Source organism: Meriones unguiculatus, chromosome 19 (assembly GCF_030254825.1).
Source record: "Meriones unguiculatus strain TT.TT164.6M chromosome 19, Bangor_MerUng_6.1, whole genome shotgun sequence".
In the NCBI taxonomy this organism is placed as follows: Eukaryota; Metazoa; Chordata; class Mammalia; order Rodentia; family Muridae; genus Meriones; species Meriones unguiculatus.
The window spans coordinates 37,432,945-37,456,462 of NC_083366.1; the positions used below are offsets into that span (position 1 = coordinate 37,432,945).

The following is a 23,518-nucleotide window of genomic DNA, read 5'->3' on the forward strand; positions in this document are numbered from 1 at the left end:
CCTGACCATTGTCTCCTCACCTGTTCAGCAGGTTTTCCTCCCAGAAATAAAGGCCAGTTAAAGTGGGAAGAGGACAAAGGCCTGCCTTTGATTCCTAGAAGGTTAAGTCACTTCTTCCTGTAATTGTAGACTGTTTCTTGGAGAGGTAGAGGGGTGCTCCATGCATTGTTATTTCTGTGATCTAGTCTCTTGATCACCGGGATTGGGGGTTCTTTGTTTTGAATTGAGTTACCGGATATGTGCACAGCCTGTGTTTGCTTCAGCGCTTTTTCTTACTTTCCATTGTAAGGCATGTATTTGGATGTGGATTCTGAGTTGAAGTGATTTGGTGCTGATGGGGTTTGTGTTCCAATGTTCCCAGGTATTCAAGTAGGGCTGAGACAATGCAAAGCCAGTCTAGGCCCTCGCATACGTTGGTACAGAATGGGACATTGTAACTATTTAATAAGCCCCTCTTGTTTTTAGCTTTAAGCAGTTTTAAACAAAAAAAGACTTGGTATTGAATTAATAATTATTTCTTTACGATATCATCCTAGAAAAATTAAAGTTACTGAAACATAATGCAGACCATTAAGGTTTTTAATATAGTTGGCTTTCTAAATAGCTGTATATGAACAGGTACCTCTTGCCTAGAAGTCATGAACCAATGGTGAAAGCACATGCAGAGAACCAACTGCTCTCAGAAGCTTCTTTTACTTCTTTTTCCTGGTTTTAATTGGTTTCAGGGACTTGTGTACTTTAAGAATATCCCAGAAATGTTTTTGCCTCAGACCTTCCGCACTTACTCTTTCCCAGTGCAGGGAGTGATTGCTCAGCTCCCACATCTTTACTCAAACTCTGCAGCCCTCCTCAGGCTTTCCTTGCATTTCCTGTTTGCAGTTGTGGTCCCGTTGTCTACCTCACCCCCCTGCTACCTCAAAATCACCAATACCAGTATGTGCTGATGAGCCCCTACCCCTGCTTTAGTCATTTTGTCTCTTGTTGGCCATCAACACCTAGATCTGCACCTGTGTCCTCAAAACAGAAAGCAAGTCTGGCACCTAATGGAGGTGCAGCAATGATTTGTGGATGAAAGGTGAAACCACTGCTTTGTGGGTTTGTTCTTGCTGGTTAGCTGATTAGCACGACAGGCTTTCTAATAATCTTTAGCCCTTTTGTTTGGGTTTACTTCATTTGCTGGTCAGCTGCACTGAAGCTAGTTATCTACACAACTTCTGCTGTCATTGAGGTGTCACCATTAACTCCATCTGTCATCCCTGTCATCCCTGTGATGTGGTGTTCACTGCCCATGGAAATCGGGATGGAAAAGGACAGGATTTATGCTGCTCTGATAAAGAGCTAAAGACATGTTTGATTAAAGTCTTCATATAGACTTGTATTTCTGGAAAAAAAAAAAGTCCAAGGACAGAATTTGGACAGTTGTATAAGGAAGGGAACACATGGCTTTCCATCATTATGTTTAACAATGAGAAAAATATACGCTAAAAAGTGTGTGGAGCTGTGAGGTTTTCAGCCTGTCACGTTTTTCAGGCCGACACACACTGCATCTGTTGGTGAGGCTGTGTGCAAGCAGGCCGCCTCAGGCATTTCTAAAGGGAGAGCAAGTTGGTAGAGCCTTAAGGAGGGACTTTGGAGATACCTATCAAAATTTAAAAAGGAGTTTCTCTTGGCCCTGAAATTTTACTTCTGTGATTAGAATGTAGAGATAAGCTTTTAACATGTGAAAATATTATATATGCATACATTTATGCATGGTTTGTAATGCCACAGGTAAGAGAGAAATCATGGACTCAACGCACGGCAGGGACCTGGCTTATCAGGGAGGACACATGCTGATGACCAGCTGTGAAAAGAATGTTCCATTGTTGTCCCATACAGAGACCCAGAAGATACACTAAATTGAAAGGGTACAGGACGCTGCCTTTGTATAAAGAAAGGGGGAAATGTCAGAATATGTTCTGTGTTTGTTTTCCATCTGTGAGGACACACTGAAGGAGAACATCAAGAACCAACAATTGAGCAGCTACAGGGTTAGGGAAAAGGACTGTGGGTGGAATGACATCTGGGGAATCTCCATACTGTATATTTGTAGAAGATCACGTCATTACTTTGTCTCATTGAATAGTCAATGAGATAAAGAAATGGAGTCAGGAGAGGAAAATTGTCACTTCCTTTGTGAGAGACTTCAAGGCTCTCCTGAAAACTCCCAGGTCACTTGTGTATTCTTCCTCTGGAAGACTGGCCTTGGGGAGGGAGTGGGTGTGAGCATGTGTGAACTGCTGAGGAGTTTCTCCTTCCTCATGATATCCTGGTTGCTATAGCACAGAGCAGATCTATTTGTGACACACAGAAAATGCTTTAAATAAAAGCTACTTCCTGACCATGACTTCCTGGGCAGTGTGTTCTTCCGGAGACTGTTGAGCGCCAAGGTTTACATGTAGTCAGGGCGCGATCCCTGTTCATTCAGACTGGAGCACCACCGAGAGCAGGGTTCCGTCCTGTGGTAAGGGTCTGCTGGTTTGCTCCTGAAAAAAAAGTGGCAAGCTGAAACCCCCTGGGCAGTGCCTTCTGGGAGCTTTGCCTCCAGTGCTTTAACACATCCTCCGTCTTTCTTTGGGGACCTGTGTTGCCTCTGGCGGTGGCTGGGTGGCTTCAGTCCCCGCCAAGGGGAGCATTTCTCATATACCAGTGAAAACAGGAAGTGATGAAGCGAGTTTGCGTTGTATCTACGCTAAACTACTTTCTTTTTGTCATTCCTCATTAGGTATAGACACGTGTGACGGTCCGCACAGTAGAATCCCCATTTCCACTGGCTTTGGACTTCCTCTGGTCCCACAATGCCTCCGCCTGCTGATATCGTGAAGGTGGCCATAGAATGGCCTGGAGCCTACCCTAAACTCATGGAAATTGACCAGGTGAGTAAGGCAACCAGGACTGGAGAGCTCATAACAGCGTTCCTCTCTGTACTGAGTGGTTGCAGACTTCTCCCTTCTCTAAGGGGTTGTAAAATCTGGGCAGTAAGTGCTGTAGTATATAGTTTGTGCATATACACTGGCAATGGATGGGGCTTTTGTATTGCCTCATTTACTGGATGGTGTCAATACTGGGTTCCTGCTTGAAGCAGTAATGTCACCAGCGAGAGGGACAAGCTGATTTGGCTGTGAGCATCAGGACATAGGTGCTGCCCTCGTTTTACCTGATGGGACTCAGATAGTTCTAATATGGGCAAGGTAAAAATTACTGTAAAAATTTTTTTATAAGCCAGGCGTGGTGGTGGTGGCACACATCTTTAATCTCAACACTCAGGGAGGCATGGCAGGCAGATCTCTGTGAGTTTGAGAACAGCCTGGTCTGTAAAGCAACTCCGAGACAGCCAACAAATAAACAAAACAAAAACCCAAACTTTTTATCTCCAGAAGAACCAACAAACATTTTGTTGTTATAGTAACAGCTTTATAATAAAATTAGTACAAAGGGGCTCAGTCTTGGATCCCAGTCAATCATAGTTTTATTATTGGTATAAAATGTACTGTTTGTCTAGCACATTATCTGGAATATAATACAGAATCTGAAAATACGTACTGAATATCAAGGGAACTTATAAGAATCATTTCATTTGTGAGTCTGGATGATTGACAGTCATGTGATATGGCTCTCATTCTTTGATTACAGATTGTCCAGAGAATCTGTTTTTTGTGCTCTTTTCACTGAAATCATTCTAGAAAAAGTGATTAAAGGGAAGAAAGACGAGGCTTAATTTATACTTACAAGGTTCAGGAAGCATAGTGCCATGCTGTATTTTCAATTAGAATGCCTTGGCAACTCTAACCATTATATTCTTGATACTACTTTATAATTATATTCACAGTTCTTTTTTCTGGGCAGATTTTCTCATCAGATTGAAGATCCCTGCAAGAGTTACATGGCATTGTGTAAATTCAAAGGAGTAATCAAAACAAACTCCACCGGTCAAATCAGAATAGGTAGGCCTAAATTTCCATGTCAGAAAGGTTGCATTGTGCATATTGTTAAGAAGCGGCCCTCAGAGCAGCACCTGACTGTCGTTTTAACTGTCCTCTGAGGGCACTGGAGAAACAACAACTACAAGTTAAAGCAGACATGCCCCATAGCTTTGGGCAGGTATCCAGCAGCCAGCACTCAACCTTCTTCACATGGGGGCTGCACAGGACCAGTCACAGTTTATGTTCTAAAAGGATTGTCTAGTGTTATTTGGCAGAGACTAACTGTGGTTGGGACTCAGTATGGACAGTCCGCGGGAATGACCACCGAAGGAAAAGCTGGTCCATCACTCACAGCCGTCTTGTGCCCTGCTGAGACATGGGTGGAAGGTCCGCTCTGCTTCATTGTTTTGCTTTATCAGCACGTGGAGCTCAGGAACAGTTGCTTGCATCTTAGAAATGCAGATTCTCTGGCCTTTCCTAGACCATTAGGAAATGATAACAATAAAAGATTCCTAGCGTATCCCTGTGCACAGCATAGCTAAATGACAAGTGGTACCCAAGACAGGGTGCACAATAGAATCACTAGAGCCACTGGTCTATTGAGAGAGTCTCATCTGTCTCCCAGACTGCTGGGATCACTGGCATGCTCCACCTTGCCCAGTCCTAATGACTTGTTTAATTTTGACTTGACCATGGTTGTGGGATGGGTAGTCTTCTGCGTAAAAGACAGCCTTTGACATACAGTCCAACTGCTTGGCAAGTCAGTGTAATGCTCTCTGCCTTGGGCATGGCCTTCTCTGTATGTATTGAGTTTCGACAGTCTTAAAGAAAATGCTTTTTGTACTTTGGAACGATTTTAGATTTATAGAAGACTGTAAAGATTCTACGCTTTTACATCTATCTCCTTGTATTTAGCATACCCTAACATTAACATCATCACATAATTTTAGATAAGATGCTTGCTCCATAATCATATAAAATGCAATATAGGGTCCATATTTCTATCTCATCAGTTTTCCCAGTAAAGCCATTTTTCTATGATGTCTAATAGCCCGCCCCAAACCGTACCACATTTAGTACTCTATGTCTTTGGTCTCCACTGTCTGAAATAATTCTTTAGCCATTTCTGACAGTTGTTTTATGGAAAGCACTTTAGCTTGGTCTTCCCTGGTACATCCTGTTAAATTTGAATTTTGCATTTGGGGTAAAGTACCAGAGAAGTGGTGCTGTGCCTTTCCTTTTCGGAGTGACATGTCAGGAGCTCTTCTGTGGCTCACTCTTATTCATTATTCCAGTGTCATGGATGAGAACATGGAAATGCAGAGAAGCCCCGTTACCTGTCAGTCAGTGATAGGCCTGCAGGCTTCCTTTCCTCTTAACTCTTAAGTGGTTGTCTAAATTATAGTCCTCATGGCAATTCCATATTGAGGCAGACAAAGAATGAGGAACTCAGGCTCTTCCTGCCTGGGTGTATTTACAGCAGGGCTTCTGTCAGTGGTGTTTCCTGACAAAGTGAGAAGTTGGCATGGGACTTGGAAACATATCTTCATATGCACTGAAGAGTAGAAGTGATGACTACCAGGAGTTCCTCCTGGTTTTCGGCATCCTTTGGTTAGGATACTATTGTCTGTCCGCCTCATGCATACTGGGTAACTCCTATTTCATTAACAGGTTTTTGGTTTCTTTTTTAAAGGTTAGGTTAGGCATTGCTGTTTTGTGGTCTTCCTCCTGTCATATCATGCCGTCATTGCATCATGCTGTCACTGTCTCAACTCTGAGTAGAGGTCCTTGAACCTTGTGCCAGACTCATCCAGGAAGTTTACACAAAATAAGCAGTGCCGAACTGCAGAGAATTTCATTTTGTCAACAAGGGTAGGGGTGTGTTTAATAAAGTAAGCATGGGCAAAACTATACCGGCTTCCTTCATGTTGAAAAAAAGCCACAGGGCTAGGAGTGGACTTGTCTTTACATGCTGCTTCTCCAGTGTCTTGTGACCAGGCTTTCCTTGACAGATGGACATTTCACCAGTAAATCATGGTGGAGGAGCTTCCGCTGTGGTAGTCATCAGGAGCTCAGCTGTCCTCTAATGGCACCTGTTTGTGAGGACATCTGCTCCCTGTGCACTTGTTTACATTCTTGTAAGTCTTGAGCAGATTTTTCTGTGTTTCTACTCAGCAGGAAGAGTGCTTAGGATCTTTCTGTGAATGGACTTTGCTGCACCATAGGACACATTCCAATGTCATCCTTGACTCTGTTCCAGACAGGCCACATGAGGCTGAGGAGGGTGGCTGTGAGGACACACAGAAGCTCCAGTGCTGTCACTTTTTTGTTGTCTTAGTTATCTTTCACCTGCATCTGTGGTATCTGAGCATCTGGCCAGAGGTGCTTCCTGAGTGGCCGTGCAGCTCAAAGGGTGGTGGTAGTGGCAGTGGTGTTTGTGGTGGTGGTGGTTGTGGAGGTAGTGTGTACTACCTACCGGTGGATGTTGTGTATGCTGGGGGTGGAACAGGAATACAGAGACCCTGCATGAGTCTTTGCTTGGTGTTTCGCCTGTGGAAACAAAGTACTTTAGATGGAGTAATAAACAGAAACTTGTCCCTCCCAGTTTTGGGGGCTGGAAGTTCAGGATCAAGGCAACAGTGGTTGAGGATCTGGTAGAACCTGTGGCCTACCAAAGGTTTCTTCTGTGGATCCTCCCATGACTCCTTGGGCCACTTTTCCAAAGACTGCCTTCCTGACTTAGTCACCTATCACAGGCTCCATCGCACTGGACCACCACAGGCTGCTTTCAGTTCGCACTGAGAACACACACATTCCAAGCTAAGCAGTCCCAGGGCCCTGATTTCTGGGCTAGTTCAGTTTGCCTCCTGGAACCTTCCTTTCCTTGCCTCAAAAAGGGGGTGGGGCATGATTTTTTTTTTGTGAAGATTATAGAAAATTCGGAAGAAATATGAAAATAAGTAGTTTATTGCCTTACTTGTAGTCTTAATCATCAAGGCCGCTGTTCTTGTTCTTAGTTTAAGCAGGTATTCATTATATTGGAAACGCAGTCTAATTCTTTTTCATCTGTGTGTCTGTCACGAACAGCATTGGAAAGCCACCTAATTCCTGTCCTGCCTCATTTAGAAAGAGAGAAAAAAAAATGGAGGCCAAGTGGGAAGTATTACCTGGCTACAGGAAACCACTAATTGGATAGACAGGGAGCTTGCACTGTGGAATAGTTGCTGGCTTCCCACTCCTCCACTAACATCCCTGGGCAACTCTGCAATTGGAAAAACAGCTATTGCATCATGGCTTTGCCTTGAATGCTACTTCTCCAGTTTCTGTTTGACAGATGGACACTTCATTAATGAATCTAAGGAGGAGGAGCTTTCTCAGTAGTGGCTACTTTATCAGGGGCTCAGCTCTGCTCAGCCATACTCCATTGACACCTGTTGTGTTTGAGGGGACATCTGCACACAGACCACCACCACGCCTAGACAACAGCTTTTCTGGTCCTGGTACACTCTTCAAACTCAAGCAACTCTTTCCTACACCCCACACACTCGCCTGAGCCAGAGCCTGGGCCAGGAAAGTATCATTGCTATGCCTGAGATACATGATGATGCTGACTCTTAGTGCCTTCTCCCTCCTCAGTCTGTCTTCCTTTTCCAGGAAAGAGAGAAGAGGGGCAGGTGCTTCTCGCTTCTCCAGGCCTTCCATCTTATGCTAGGCCCATCCATCTCGTGGCTTTTAGCGGTCTTTTCCTGTTAACCTTCTGTCCTGCCTAGTGCTTCTACCCTTTAGACTCTTTTCTCTTTTCTAGCAGCAAACCTTTCAGTTCCTACCTAGGAAATTTTCTTATTCCTTGGAACTCTGATTAGTAGTTAACTTTCACCATTCCCATGCCCATGATGTTTTTAGCATATTGGTGTGCTGTCTTGGTGCTATCTGTGGGTGAGTGGTACTTTCATTTGGAGCTAGGTTTACTGACACAGTATCTACTAGGATCAGTCAAGTGGTCTTCCCTCAGGTGCAGTTTCCTTTCCTCTTGGTAATACTACACAGAATCTTCCTGAATCTTTATCCTCAGACATCAGCCAGTGCTGTGAGGCTTCACTGTGTTATTCTGTATTATGTTTCCTCCTCGATCCTAGTCTACTTCTGAGCAGATCTTTTCTATCCTTAGCCCTCTCATTTGTGCTTACCATGTATGACAACTTTGGTCTTGATTCCATAAGCTCTCAGATGTTAAGCATCATCCTTGTCTAAGAGATACCTGTTCCCATGACCAGTGTGGGCTATTATCTGGCATTGCCTTCAAATCATGCTAGATGACAACATGATTTCCATGTACATGGCTTCACATGTAAGTGGTTGATGGAATTCTCCAATTGTGAAAATGGGTCTTGGGAACACTTATGGTCCAGTGGATGAGCCTTGTACTTTGTATACAAAGTGTGACACTTTGTGTGCAAGTCAGTTGAAAGGCCAGTCATACTAAGTAGATTTAGAGAATTGCTGCCCAGCTGATCAAGGACCAGAGGGTGATGATGTGTGACAAACTTTCCTGGGGAGACACAAGACACACACCTACTCATGCCAGATACACAGCCCATGACAGGGCCAAGTATATAGATCACCAAAGTCCAACTTAGTGAAACAATTAGATTTATTGGCATTACTTACAGGAATATGAGTGATGGGTTACTTACAGAAGCAGAGATGACTCAAAGACAGCTGCATCACCAAAGCCAGTGACAGCTCATAAAGGCTAGAAACCTGGACCTCAACTGCATGACCTAACGGCAGCTCCACGGATGGGAGAGTGCCCTTCTCTGTTTTCTTAGTTGAGCCTTTGCCAGGCAGTTCAGCTGGGCTTTGTTTCTTATAGGCCGTTTGACTCGTCCTTGCTTCCTTCAGGCTGCTAGGCTTGGCTCAGAGTTTTCTTTGCAGCTTGGTTCCTTTGAGAGAGCTTTCTAGCGGGTTTTTACTGTTTGCTCTTGGAGAGGGAGAAGCCTAGTGAATCTGATCAGTTTCAGGCACTTCCTGAAACTGTTTTGAGTTGTTTACTTCCTGTCTTAAGGAGCATCACTGGGGGCTGGAATGTTTCTATCTCAAGGAAACTACTTCACAACAGAAGAAAAGATGTCCCTGGTAAACATTATTTGGCTGGTTCTTCTTAATCAGTTCTGAATTCTCTGAGCTTCCTTATTCATTTCTGCCAGAGCAAATTTGTATTGCCCCATTTTCCTGTTTGGATGATTTAGAGAAATATTTTGTTTGAGGGAAGTGTAATATCTTAGAGGAAAAAAAACATTATGAATGATTATGGGATTTTCTGGTGATTCCGAGTCTCAAATCCAAATCCTAAGCATCGCTTCATAGCTTCCTGCAGTTTTTCCCTAAGAAATCTGTGTTCAAGGTATCTGCAGTGTTGAAGAATTCTCCTGTTTAATAAATGCTGATTCTTTAGGGATGTGTCCATGTGCACAGGTTTTCACATTCCTCTACGGTCTTACTGCCATGATATCCTCCGCGTGTTTTGCCTGACTTGCCCCTGCTGTGAGTCCTAGCTCCTGCTAATATCCACCTCCTCACCCAGCCATTTTCTGGATACATTGTAAAACATTCCTTTTCCAACCTTCTATTTTTTGAGCCTTTTTCATTGCCTTTCATTTTCATTTTATTTGCAGTTAATAAATTCTTCAGGCAATGTAATTTACATTTCTCTTGAGTCTACACATCTCTTGAGATTGATTAGAAGTTCCTAGTGGTCAGTCTATGGTTTAGAGTGTTTGTGACTTGGGACCTAGCTCACTGGTTTTTTGTCTGTGTGTCAACCATGGATTTGAGGTTTGAACAGCTAAGATAAAGATATTTTGATAGTCTTCATTTGCCACACTTTAAATAACAGCTATCCATATATTGATGGGAAGCTTGTCTCCCCAAATGAAACACAGATATCTACATGTTTTGGTAACCATGTACGAATTGTTTTTTTGTCTTTTTCCCTCAGTTATAGTGCTTTTTATAGTATGTTTAAGGTATAATTCAATAGGTGCAAATCTGAGTTAGACTAGACCTTTTAAAAGCTCATTAGTTGAGTAAAGTACGTTTACATTCTGTACTTGGCATTTCAGAGTTTTGCTGAAATCCTTCCTATAATGGTAGCAGTAGTAATAATAATGGCTGCTATCTAATCAGCATGCACTGTGCCAGGCTGCATAAATGCTCTGTACGTAGTGTTTTGACATATTTCTATAGCCCTGATAGTTCTATGTAGAGTTCCTGTTTCATAATTATTCACAGGCTCATTCTCCTATGAAGGTGCTACATCGAATCCAGCAGTTTCAACACGGCTGCTCAGGCAACCATTCGTAAATGTAGGTCTCACTTTCTGTTGGCTGGTTCTGTTTTAGCCTCCCCATCTATTGTGCTCCTACTTAGTGATTCTTCCTAATGACAGCAGTTTGGTTTGAACAGAGTGTACCAGCACAGGTGTGCCTGCTGCTCTGGTATCAGTGACATTTTCAGGGCCTTGTTGGGTGAAGAAAGCAAAGTCTACATTTTCTTGAAAAACAGTGAAACATTAGAGACCATGCAATGCCACATAGGTCCTGGCAGGCTAGCATGGAAGAGCTGGGCTCCTGGGCAGGCAGATTAATAGGGTGTTTAAGATTGGACTCAAAGTCAGCACCTCCCCCTGGTGTAACCAGGAGAAGTTTCCAATTTGGTAAGGAATAATTGGCAGTATTCCTAAGTCCTTCCTTGCCTGCATAACACTGTGAGATAAGCATTCAGCTATCTGCTTAATGATGCAGCCATTAGCAACCAGTTCTCATTCTCCTGTTACACAGAAAGAATGAACAGCTCATGTTTTAGGCAAATCTGGAACCAATAATAAAAAACTTCTCCTTGAATACATTAAATCAGATTTTCGGCTTGGAAAGCTGCAAATCCCAAAGTGTTTAAACATTGATTGTCTGGTCAAACGCAACTGATAGATACCGAGCTCCAAATAAAACACCAAAATTCAGATGGAGCTCTTAAGATAACAGAAAATGAAGAAAATTAGACACAATTTTGAGAGAACTGCTTTTTAACCTGTGGTGCAGAAACGAGAAGTCATAGGATTTTCTTGCAGATTTTTTTTTCTCAAGCTCCTGGGTTAGATGCTTCTCTGTGCTGCTTTGAGTCTGGTGATTCTTGGTTGTGGGAGCTGTCCTGCGCCTTCTGGGCTTTTAAAGGACATCCTGGCTTTACTCATTAGATGCCGGTAACACCTCTCCTGCAGTGTGATGAGGAGAAATGTCTAGACATTGCCAAATATCCCTTGGGCGGTTGGTAGAATATCCTCCTGTTGAAAATGAACCAGATGAGAGCTCCCTAGCTTGGTATTACATCAAGATTGCCCAGGAGCTATTGAAAATACAAAGAGGATGGATAAGTGGTTCAGGTCCAGGGATTACTATTCTTATCAAACTCCCTTGGGGAATGATCTCATGGTTAGTATTGCATTTGGGAAGCACTGTTGTTGGGTCCTGGACATTTACTGACTCTGCTGGCAATGTCTTTGGCTCCCACAGTAAATTTCAATGTCTCCTTTAAAGCAGATGACTCCATCTCTGCATCAACAACAGTGTCCTAGTAATTCCAAGCCTCTCCTTGCTTTACCTAGTAAAGAGTACACACATAACACCTTCAAGAACTCACTTGACACCAGGCGAGAAATGTGTGATAAGCCCATGCTACTATGTTAGGCTTTTGTGCTGAGCTGGAATGCTCTTGGTGGGGGAAGTTATCCCTCATCTGATTGTTCCAATGGTTGGATTTGGTAAAGCAGCAGCTATTTCTTAAGCGTCCTTGAATATAAAGTGACTAGGGTAGTTTGTTCCCTGGGTCTTCTCTTTTCCCTCTCCCTCGCTCTCTCTTTCTTAGGATAGTCTACAGAACCTTATATGCTCCTAGAATGTTACATGCATATAAAATAAAGGCAACTAATGTATTTCTTTCCTCAGCTAAAAGCAGAATTTAATTGAGCAAGAGTGAGTTCCAGCATCCCTTCTGCCCTTCCTTTTGAAGAGAAGCTTACATTTTTTTTATGCTTTCTAGGTAGGTGGAAGAGGTGTTCTGGCAACCTACCTCCTCCCATAGAAATTTTGCTTAGTGAAGCTTGGGCAACTCTGGGCAGAGTTTTGAATCAATAGAATTGACTGAAACTTTGTGACCAAACTTTCATTTCTGCAATGTTCTGTGTATGTCATGCCTTGTGTTTCCTTTTTAATAGATCAGTTAGAGACTAGTATGTGGTAGGACACACACACACACACATACACACACACTCTTCAGTATGAAGGACTCTGTGTCTCCAGAATGATGAAGCTTGCACTTTATAAATAAAGGCAGCATGTACTTTATCCCAAAGGTCATGTGACTAAGGAGAAGTGTGTCTTCTGGTCACGTGGTCATAGGAAGTAAACTCCTAGCCACCCATCAGTTGCTAATTTTATCCATTCAGTTGATGCTGATGGTATCATGAAGACAGCTCCTTTCATCTTCTACTGTTCTTCAGAGAAATCAGTGCTGGAGCACCTCTTTCTAAATGGTTCAGGACTCTGTCTATCTTCTGCTCTTTTTGTAGCTTCTGGAACCTGTGTCCTTGTCCTTTATGGGCTTTGCCAGCCTTTTCAGGACCACAGTGGCTTCCTTATCTCTCATCATACGTCATATTTATTTATGTGTCAATACAGAGTCCTTCCTTTATAACCTTCCTAAACACGACTTTTCTTAACTTTCCTTGCTTCTCTGCTTAGCTGACATTCATTTTTCCATCTTAGGTGAAGGATAAGTTCTTGAGAGGAGATCATTTCTGCTCCTCAGACTAGACAGAGGCGGGTCCTTGCTGCGTGCACCTCCAACGTTATGAAGGATTTTCCTTGCCAATCTTGAAACCCATTGTGCGATGGTCTGTATTGTTCCAGAGGGTGTACTTTGTGCCTGACACATGGCAGAATCACATTGGTAAGCTCTGTTAGTTGAGAAAAGGAGAGGGATGATGTTTGTGTTATAGCGATAAACACATTCTCCATATTTATATTCTGTGTTTGGCTTCTGAGAGGGTACCACTTTTCTTGTCCTCATTAAGGAGTCTCAATATATTTATGAGGGATTTTGACAACCAGTGTGGGTCTTCCCATCATGACTGTTGGACAAGTTTGTGTTAATGTGTTTGGACATAGAACTTCTAATTTCTGGCTGTCACCCTGACATCTTAGTCCAGATAGATGACTATACATCTGCCTGATTGTTTTGCCATCCCAGGCATCTCTGGCACTTTGGTTTTAAACATTCTTCACTTCAAGGTTTCTTCTGCTCCTATGCGGTTTTCTTCTCTTCCTCTTTCCTAGGTAAAGGGTTGCCTTATTCCCCCTGCTTAAGCTGAAACTGCCTGTTTTCCTAGATTCCGCTCTCACTCATCATTCTACCCATCCTACCATTGCAGAAAGCTTATTCTCCACTGTGATCTCTTGTTTTTACACCTGCTGCTGCTGCTGCCCTTGCTTGTCAGTGCTGAGTAACACAGCCCAGGAGAACTGAAAAATAGTACAACATCAAGCATTATCAAAGGGAGAATTTTATAAGAGAGGCTCTAATAACTATAAAAACAAAGGCAGTGAAAACAAAGTTGGTGGTTGAAAACCAAGAACAAGTGAGCATGGTGAAAACAAAATGACTAGAAACCTTAGAAATTAAACACTGCAAAAGCAAATAAAATATAAGGAATAGTATACCAATTACTTAAAGCAATAAAATACACAAAATGGTTTAACTGAAGAAAGAATTAGAAAAAGAGGATACAAATATGGATTTATCCAAAAGATAGGCTTAAAAAGGGATGAAAATTAAGAATGTCACCCTCTACTGCCTAAGTCCCAACTCACGATCAGTGGTCAGTTCTGCTAATCAAGAGAGTATGAATGGGTGGACGAGAGGCAATATTTAAAGAAACTCTACCTAATATTTTTCTTCTTGCAATTGAAGAAAGTTTGTCCATGACAAAGCATAGCTTTCGGGTTACTGGATGATTCAAAGCCTTCCCGTGAAGAATCTCGGGATCATAGTTCTCTGTCCAAGAAACGGAAAGTCAAAGGCATAAATAGGGGGTGGTGTGCTGTTTTGTAGTTTCAGATGGCTCCAGTTTGAGGACTGTTTGGTGAATAGCAAAATGGAATGAGAATAGTTAGCTTGGTATTATGGCTGCCCAGCCTGGTAACAGGGGAGGTCAAAAGAATCGAAAGATGTGTCTTCTAGAGTGATGACAGTACAGTTGCTGGCAATGTTTCTCCCTCTTGCAACCTGTGCCTCAGGTTTGGCCTTGTTCGGTGGCTGCCTCTTTCAAGTTTCCCTTGGGTTTTCACTGGCTTCTCATCCTCCAGCAAGATCTGTTGAGACTACATACCCAGTTCTGACACTTTCCCATCTAAAAACCTGTGATGCACCATGCTTTCAAGAGTTCCTAGATATGACCTAGTTGGTTTTTGCTTCTAGCTTGTGTTTATTAACATCTTGTATTCTTGTGATGGTGTCAACCCTTCTGTGTACATTATAGGAGTCTGTTAAGCTATTCTTTTTCATTTGTTGTACCTTTAGCCAAAAAGGCCTGTGGAGCTTAACATGGTTACTATTGCTGATTACTCCTCTCAATGTATAGGCAGAACAAAGAGGAAAGTTTGAGGTATCTCCTTGAAGTGAACTGACAGAATTGGGACCCAACACTACACTGTAAAGGATAAAGAAGATGTACTATTCATTGTAGGTCTGTATTTTGGCAAGCTTAGAAGAAGACAAATGCAAGTTGAAAATTGAGAGTTTGGAGGTAATAGCTGAGTCTGAGCTTGTGGGTGAATACCCACACATTTGAAGCAGCCTGAGACAATGGAGTTTCACGGGGAAGCTGGCTTGGAGGTGGTGATTTGGGTATTAAAAGCAAAATGAGAGCTGGGGTGGAGAAGCTGATGTAAAGAGTTCCAGAGTTAATATTAAGTTTCATCACGAGTCCTGTGGATAATACACGAGGAATGATCATCTACTAGTCTCATGGATATGCTAAAAGATTATAAATTAAGTAATGTTTATCACCAAGATTAAGCACCGAGGTACCCAGGGTCAGTCCTTTCATTCTGATTGTGTCACCTGTGCTGCATGGCTTTGAATATCTTACATAGCCTCATACAGTTTCCTCAAGTAATATCCTCTTATATGAATATGTGACCACATAAGCAGCCACTGTTGCTGTATATTATAAGACTGTTCAAGTGAGGATAGACAGTGAAAGTCTCCGCCAGTGATTTGTTGAAGATACAGGAAATGGGGGCTTTGTAGCCGTTGTTTGTGTATGTTAGGTTTTCTCTGCAAAACCTGTTTCAATCTTCTTAAAGCCTTCAGTTCTGCCTCAGGTTGTCACCCTCATATTCATGGAACATTTGTTTCAGATTAAGAAGCCCAAAGTCTCTACAGTGCCTTCTGGCAGATGCCTCAGTAAACCCATTACGATAGGCAGGATAAATTTGCGTAGTGTGTCCACTCAAAAAAATGTGAACTAGTGTATGAGAGACCACAGAGGGTGGGAAACCTATAGGAATGTGAACTTTATTTTTTTATGATTTATTTATTATTTATATATAATCTGCTGGCATGCCAGAAGAGGGCATCATATCTCATTATAGATGGATGTGAGCCATCATGTGGTTGCTGGGAATTGAACTCAGAGCCTTTGGAAAAACAGTCAGTGCTCTTAATCTTTGAGCCATCTCTCTAGCACCCTGAACTTTATTCTTTTTCTTTCTTTTTTTTTTTTTTGGTGTCTGTGTCTTTTTTTAAATTTTTTAAAAATGTTTTACTATTAATTACACTTTATTCATTTTATATTCCCCCATAAGCCCTTCCCTCCTCCCCTCCCGATCCAACCCTTCCTCCCCCTTCCTCATGAATGCCTCTCCCCAAGTCCATTGATAGGGGAGGTCCTCTTCTCCTTCCTTCTGATCTTAGTCTATCAGATCACCTCACGAGTGGCTGCATTGTCATCTTCTGTGGCCTGGTAAGGCTGCTCCCCCCTCAGGGGGAGGTGATGAAAGAGCAGGCCAATCAGATTATGTCAGAGGCAGTCCCTCTTCCCTTTACTATGTAACCCCCTTGACACTGAGCTATCATGTGCTACATCTATGCAGGGGTTCTAGGTTATCTCCATGAATAGTCATTGGTTGGAGTATGAGTCTCTGGGAAGTTCCCTGTGTTCAAGTTTTCTGTTTCTGTTGCTCTCCTTGTGTGGAAAGAGGCTGGACATCAGAAGATGAAGAAAACAGGAAACAACCTAGGAACCTGCCACAGAGGGCCTCTGAAAGCCTCTGCCCTGCAGACAATCAAAGCAGACGCTGAGACTTATGGCCAACTGTTGGGCAGAGTACAGGGAATCTTATGTAAGAAGTAGGAAATAGTAAGAGCTGAACTTTATTTTTAAAATTGCCATCACCATCAGTCCACTTCTGTATTCTTTGGAGTGCCATGTGCTAGATACTTTTATGTCAGCTTGACACAAGCTAAAGGCATCTGAGAGGAAGGGATCTCAATTAAGAAAATTCTTCCATAATATGGGGACGTATGCAAGCCAATAGAATGTTTTCTTAATTAATGAATGATGGGGAAGGGGTAGTACTACCCTTGGTCTGGCGGTCCTGGGTTCTATAAAAAGGAGGCTGAGCAAGCCAGGCGGGAACAAGCCCTCCATGGCTGCTGCATCAACTCCTGCTTCCAGATCCCTGTCCTGTTTGACTTTCTGTCCTGACTTCCTTTGGTGATGAACTGTGATTTGGAAGTATAAGCCAAGTAAACCCTTTCTTCCCTAAGTTGCTTCTGTCATGGTGTTTTGTCACAGCCATAGAAACCCTAATTAAGACAAGTGCCAGCTTACTGCTATCTTCTTTGCTGTTGACAAAGTTTTCCCAATCCTGTGTTCAAACTGAACCTGGATCCTGTTTTGCTTGAGAGCTTTTCTGGCTTGTTCACATCTAGTCTCCCAAGTCCAGTCACTTCCTATCTATCAGGGTAAACTGTCATACTTTGTCATTCTGGCTTCTTGTTTTCAAACTGTGCACATAACTATGGTTAACCTTCAGTATAGAAGCTTGACACACATTAGTAGATTGTTTGACTTGGAAACACGTAAGCAGACCACAAGACCTGGATCAGTTTATGGTATGAATGAAGAGCATTTGTTGCTAAGGGTGGGGCAGAGGGAAACAGCCTTCCAGTGAGGCTGGAGTCATCTTGAAACAATTCTTCGAAAGCTTGATATTGTGGAAAGTTGAGAGAAAAGTAAGGAAGTAAGAAGTTGGCTTGTTGTTGTCAGAAGCAGTGAAATTTAGGAAATACTGATATGAACAAAATACCAGTTGGGAGGAGACTCAGGAGAACATAGATGACACAAGGGCTTCTGTGTTGTGATTTGGTTTTCTAAAAAATTTGAGTTTCTTTTTAAATTGGGGGGAGGGATCCCCAGAATGTGTTACAGTCTCTAAAAGAGATAACTGTTTATTGTTAGCTAATACATTGGGGTGCTAATTATATATGCCTTTGCTTATCTTCATAGACCAGTGATTTTTTTGTGTGTGTGAAAAAACTATTGTACTTTATTATGGTAAAAAAGATCATAAATCTTGAAACAAGTCCCTTTTAATAAACCATTTTTGAAGTAAATCATTAGCAAGAAATAGCAAGCAGGGTTTGTCATCTTTTTTTTGATTACTGGAATCTTGTTTCAGTGACTCATATTGCAACTGTTCTCAAATGCTTATTTTGCAAGAAACAGCTAAATTTGCCTTTGGAAGTGTGATTTTTGCTGCTCTCTTTGAGATCAGGCATTGTTATGAGAACAGGCAATGTATACACACACACTCTCAGAACACACCACACACCTCCACACTATGCCTGCAGCTCTGAAGTGTGGAACAATCAGAAGGTCTCCAGGGGACAATAAAGCTAACTGAGTAGCTGGGGTCTGACCCAGTGTCGAGGCACCCTGGGAACTAGATGGGTCCTTGTACATTAAAGTTCCTCCAAGTCAGATTGTGCAAGTTTCAGTCAACATGCGAATGCTTTCTCTGTGGTACCCTGACATTTGGAAGCTGGGTTTCTTTTCTTTCTGGGCCAACACTACACATAACTGCTGTGCAGAATCTGTTCAATGAATTTCCATCTATAAAGCAAAGGAAAATCCCCAGTGCTGTGCAGTACCGCTTCAAAGTGTCAGAATAAAGCGGCTGCCAGATTCTTTTAAAGCACTGCAGAAAGGATTAAGAATCTAGGACCCAAAACGCGGGATCTTGCTGGAAAAAAAGCTTTCCAATTAAAGGGCTGTGAGTTAATGGCTATATGGAAAGGACCAGAGGTTGCTTTGCCCTCTTGCAGTGTCCCTCCTCAGTGACTTGTCTGCACTTCAGGAATAGTCAGAGACCACAGACAAAGAGAAGTTAAACTCTTCAGGGTGTATAAATTGCATACTCTGTGAAGGCCTGTGTACCTGGTTATAGCCAGAGGGGCAACTATCTTCAAAGTAAATACACTCTTGTTAGTCAAATACATAAAAATAGCTTCAAGGATAAAGATCAGGATGCACAAGCACAGGCTAGCATCACTTCAGAGCAGGAGAAGGATTGGATATTTAGGAATTTATTTAATTTCTTTCGCCAGGGGTTATTAATGTTTTTTAAAGTATCTGTAATTGGTGAAACAGGGAGACTACATTGAGTGAACCTATTTGTAGGTGACATTTATATCTTACTATGTGCCATGCACTGATGCAAGGATCTTGTGTCATTGTCTCAATTTTCCAATACAGCTCTGCACAAGGGATAGCTTTTACTATGGCTTTTGGAAGAGTAAACACACACCAAGAAGTAACGTACTTAATTTTACAAAACTGCAGACTGCAGAAGATGCAGTGCCACCCCAGGATCCTTCTCTGCATTTACTCAGGAGGTCCTAGTTGAGAGAAGGTTGTGAGAACTAAGCACTAACCATCGTCACAAGTGGTTTTCAGGGGCCTTCTCTCTTAATCTCACTCCCCGAGCATGTTTTTCTGCGTCCTAAATATATTCCAAGTGAATGCAGTTTTGATGGAGTTGGGTGTTGATTTCAGGAGGCCCTTCTGGTACATAGGGCAGCCTTCAGCCTAAAATGTGGTCCATGGTACCCTGCCGCTGACAGGTGTGTGGGTATATCAGCTGGGCTCCTGCCAGCTGCCACAGGAAGGTGGCAAGGCCGAAACGTGGACAGCAGCAGATTGGAGAGCTGGAAGGTGAACAGGGGCTGAGGAAAGTCCATGAGCTGGGAACGTTGGCTGGCAGTCAGGAACAGGTGGTTGAGTAGCCAGGAATGGCCAGGCTCATCCTGTGCTCGACTGGGAGGGGCTCTGAGAAGGGATAACAGCTGAGCGGTCTTCTGGGAAAGAGCCTCCTGGCAGGCTGGTCTGGCTTTCTCCTAAATAAAGAGTCCTGTTTCAGGTCTTTCATGCCTTAAAGGGGGATATGCCCAGGTTGACAGACAAAAGGAGAAAAAGCTTGTTTTGTGACGAGAAAGATTCCATTTTAAGGGGTGGCAGGACATGCTCTGTAGAGCTGTGGATCTGTACAGGGGTTCCTTTCAGAACCAGACCTTAGAAGAAGCATTGGTAAAGTTTATGAAGATTCTGAACCATATTTTTCTAAAGGAAGCAGAGGATGTAGAGGGGGAGCGGAGAGGAAGAGCTAGTATGCAGGTATGGAGAGCTGTGCCAGAAATGCAGACCAGAAATGAACTGCTAGGAAACCAGACATTCCAGGAATCTAGCTTATTTTATGAAAAGTGAATAGAAGTTTTTTTTATGGGGAAATTTATTTCTGGACTTACAGACTTGGATTAATTAAATGGAATGAAAGAATTCTCTTGGAGAATAAAAGATAAGATGAGAAGGAAACTTCCAGTAAAAGAAGACTAACTTCTACTCGTGGTATAACCCAATGGTGGAGCACTTGCCTAGCATGGGCACGGTTCTAGGTTCACGTTTCAGTATAAAGGACCTAGATCCAATTCTAAACACACACAGGGAGAAAGTAGAAAAAGTTCCCAAGAAGAAAAAGAAAGCTAGCTCAATAATGACACGCACTGCTGTATGTCATCCAGCCAAGGTTCATATGGGAATGGATGCATAGTTGATTTAACAGATGAGTATGTGTTACAAATATTAAAAAAGCCAGCTCACTGTGGCTAACAGAAAAGGAGAAAAGGTTATGACTCAGGACCCTGTGTCTATAGAAATGTGGTCATGGTCTGGTGCTCCAGGTTGTTCTGAAATGCAGGCCTGCTCTTTTGACCTCAAGGCACTGTATAGCTGTGGAAGGCACTTTTAACTTTTAAAACAAAAAAGCTTCAGGAATTTCACTTCATGTGGTTTTTATATATATTATAAAACCATACTTAAGCAGTTGAAATAGTTTACTTTCAACGTTTGAATCCAAATGATTTCCAGTAGATTCTAAAACTGATTTTGAGTACTGTAGGTGGTTTTGGCATTACATTTTAGACCTAATGTTATTTGCTTTTAGCCTTTTTCTTTCAGTGAATTTTCTAATTAGTTTTAATTGTAAACTTAACACAGCCATTGTCACCCAAGAGCAAAGCCTCAAGTGAGGAATAATTGCCTAGGTCAGATTGGCCTATGGGCATATTTGTGTGGGCTGTCTTGATTATTAATTGATGCGGGAGTGCGTATCTTGGTGGAATCATTCTTAGCCAGGTAGCCCTGGACTGTTTAAGAAAGCAAATTCATGAGACCATGAACAAGCCACCAAGCAATATTCCTTCATGGTTTCTGCCCCCAGGTTCTTTTCTTAAGTTCCTTTTCTGATTCCCGTGATATAGACTGAGACCTGGAAATGTGAGCCAAAAACTCTTTCCTCCTCAATTTGGTTTTGGTCATATTGTTTTATCATGGCAACAGTATGGAAAATAGGACAATGAGTGAAAGAAGACTTAGTGAATCTTAGGAAACTCTGGGCTATTGCGATGCTCAGGCCACTGTACTTCCAATCTTAAAAACTGGACAAAGATAAAAACAGCTTGTGGATCATCTTATTTTAGACAAGTGTTAATCTAACTGGACCACTGGCAAAGATGGCGATTGGCTTAGAACTCACTGGTCAGCTAGCCAGATGATGCTTAACGTAAAGGTTCATATAGGAAGTGAAAAAACTATGATACCAGTTCTGTGCTTTCCAGTTTGGTATCTTAGTCTGTCTTGAGAGTAGCTTGGCTTGCCTGTTGGCTAGTACTTACTAATAATGTGGATCCATGGCCTGCGTCTCTTTTATCACCTGCAGAGTTGTCTTCATAAGATGTCTGGCTCCAAGCCATGCACTATATTTTTCCTGAGAGAGAATTTGTGCAGAGTAGTGATAGCTTTTATGGATCTGTGAGCTTATGGCCGGCAGCTGCTAAGAGACACCTACCAGTTGTTTGAAGTGGGAAACCAGCGCATTATCTCAGCCTCTCCTTTATAAGAGTTTGCTTCTTACTTAAACATTCCAGTTTCTTAAATAATTTCTTAATTACTTGGCCAGTGATTTTGGAAGTGATACCAGGGTGTTGTTTAAGCAGGCAGAATGCTCTGTGAGCACATTTTGGATTTTTAAAGGGCAGTTAATTTTATGGGGTTTGATTTAATAGAAACACTGAGTCTCCTTTTAGATTTGACTAGCTCAGTGATACCAGCACTGAGGGTGGAGAGTGGGGGAGTTGCAGATGAACTAAGATGCCTTTTTCTCAAGGGACAAGAAGAAAAGACAATATGCAAAGTACTCAGGAATGAGTCATTTTTGTTCCAGGTGAAAAGTGAGAATAATTATGTCTTTCTGGCAAGATCAGGGACATGTACTTGGAGAGGGTGGCTTTGACAGGGATGATAAATAATTAGTAAGATCTCAGTTGTTAGAGATAGAACAAAGAGAAAGTGGACATTTCAATAGACAGAGCACATGGCACAGTGAAAATGTGAATGTGACATAGTTATTTTAATCATCTACAAAATTTAGAAGCAAGGGTTATTTGTACAGAGTAGACTTCCTTGACAGCAGACTCTGGAAGGCCTTGCATCTCAAACTTAGGGATTTATATACTTCATAGGTAGTAGTCATCGTCGAAAATCCATGGAAGGTGTTAGAGACACACATGAATAAAATTTTAGAGAAAAGTTGAATTTTGTTTAATTACAAACGACATGGTGATTAGACAGTAAGACTACCGATGTAGAGACTTGCAGGAAACTGGGGGTCACCCCAAGAACAGAGTGCTAGGTACAACTTGAATAGAGAACGAGGTTGTGATGATGACAATCACATGATAAGAAGTGGTTTCTCGTAAATGTTGTGCCATGGACAAGTTCTCTGAAATGTGCCTGGAAGATCTGCTAAAGTAAGTACATGGAGTGTTAGCGATTCATAGGCAACAAGTTTGAGTTAACTTGGTGGTCCAGCATCTGTCTGCAATTTTATGAAAGCAGCTACTCATTAAGGGTTGATACAACGGAAGCTTTCTTGGGCTGGAGAAGTAGAATCCAGTATGTTCCGGTGGCAGGTGGTGTTGGAGACTTCATCTGAGGGTGGGGTTGTGTTGAGGCAGGAGTTCTGAAGACGAGGAGGAAGAGAAGAATAAAGAGGATAAGGAAGAGGAGAAGAAGGTGGTTGAGTGAGGTAATGTGACTATCACACAGCACACATCTACAATCTGGAAACAGATCTGAAGGACTTGAAAAAGTGGGACCTAATGATTTCCAAGGACAACAGTGTTGCCACAGTGAACACCAAGTGCCACCAAGGGTGCCTCATTGAAGGTAAAGGATCATAGTAGGCTGGGTGCCACAGTGACAGTAAAGGGTCATAGTAGATTGATAACACAATGATGTGAAGGGTCATATAAGGTAGGATGAAGGATCATTGTGGCCTGGGTTCCATAATGAGGTGAAGGATCATAGAGCATAGGGTGCTAAGGTGAGGGTGGAGAAGGGTGATAGTGGTCTGGGTACCACAGTGACAGTGACGGGTCATAGAAGTTTGGGTACCACAGTAGGGATGAAGAGTCACAGAGGATAGGTTGTCACAGTGATGGTGAAGATGTCACAGAGGGCAGGGTGTCACAGTATGTGTTGAAGGGTCATGATGGGTAGGGTGCCACAGTGAAGGTGCAGGGTCACAGAGGGAGAGGTGCTACTGAAAATGAATGATCATAGTGGGTGAAATGTCATAGTGATGAGGGTGAAGGGTTACAGTGGATAGGGTAAAGTGAGGGTAAAGAGTCATAGTGGATGAGGTGTCGCAAGGAGGGTAAAGGGTAGCAGAGGGTTGTTGGCTACAGTGAAGGTGAAGGGTCATGGCAGGGTAGGGCAAGGAGGATGTGAGGGGCATGGTCCACGCATCTAGATGCAGAGCTGCCTAGGGAATCCCCAATGAAGTATTCGTGTTCATGAACACATTGTCCGAAGCAGTGTT

The 23,518-nt window shown here is 42.5% G+C and overlaps 1 protein-coding gene across 4 annotated transcripts in view; it reads left to right on the forward strand.

Annotated features, from left to right (window-relative positions):
- Elmo1 (engulfment and cell motility 1) overlaps positions 1-23,518 on the forward strand; it is a 521,602-nt gene that overhangs the window by 92,101 nt on the left and 405,983 nt on the right. For all 4 annotated transcript variants that reach the window (XM_060372629.1, XM_060372632.1, XM_060372630.1 and 1 more), the window contains exon 2: positions 2,765-2,915. In XM_060372629.1, the coding sequence (XP_060228612.1) occupies positions 2,838-2,915 (78 nt within the window). In that variant the 5' untranslated portion in view covers positions 2,765-2,837. The remainder of the gene's footprint in view (positions 1-2,764; positions 2,916-23,518) is intronic.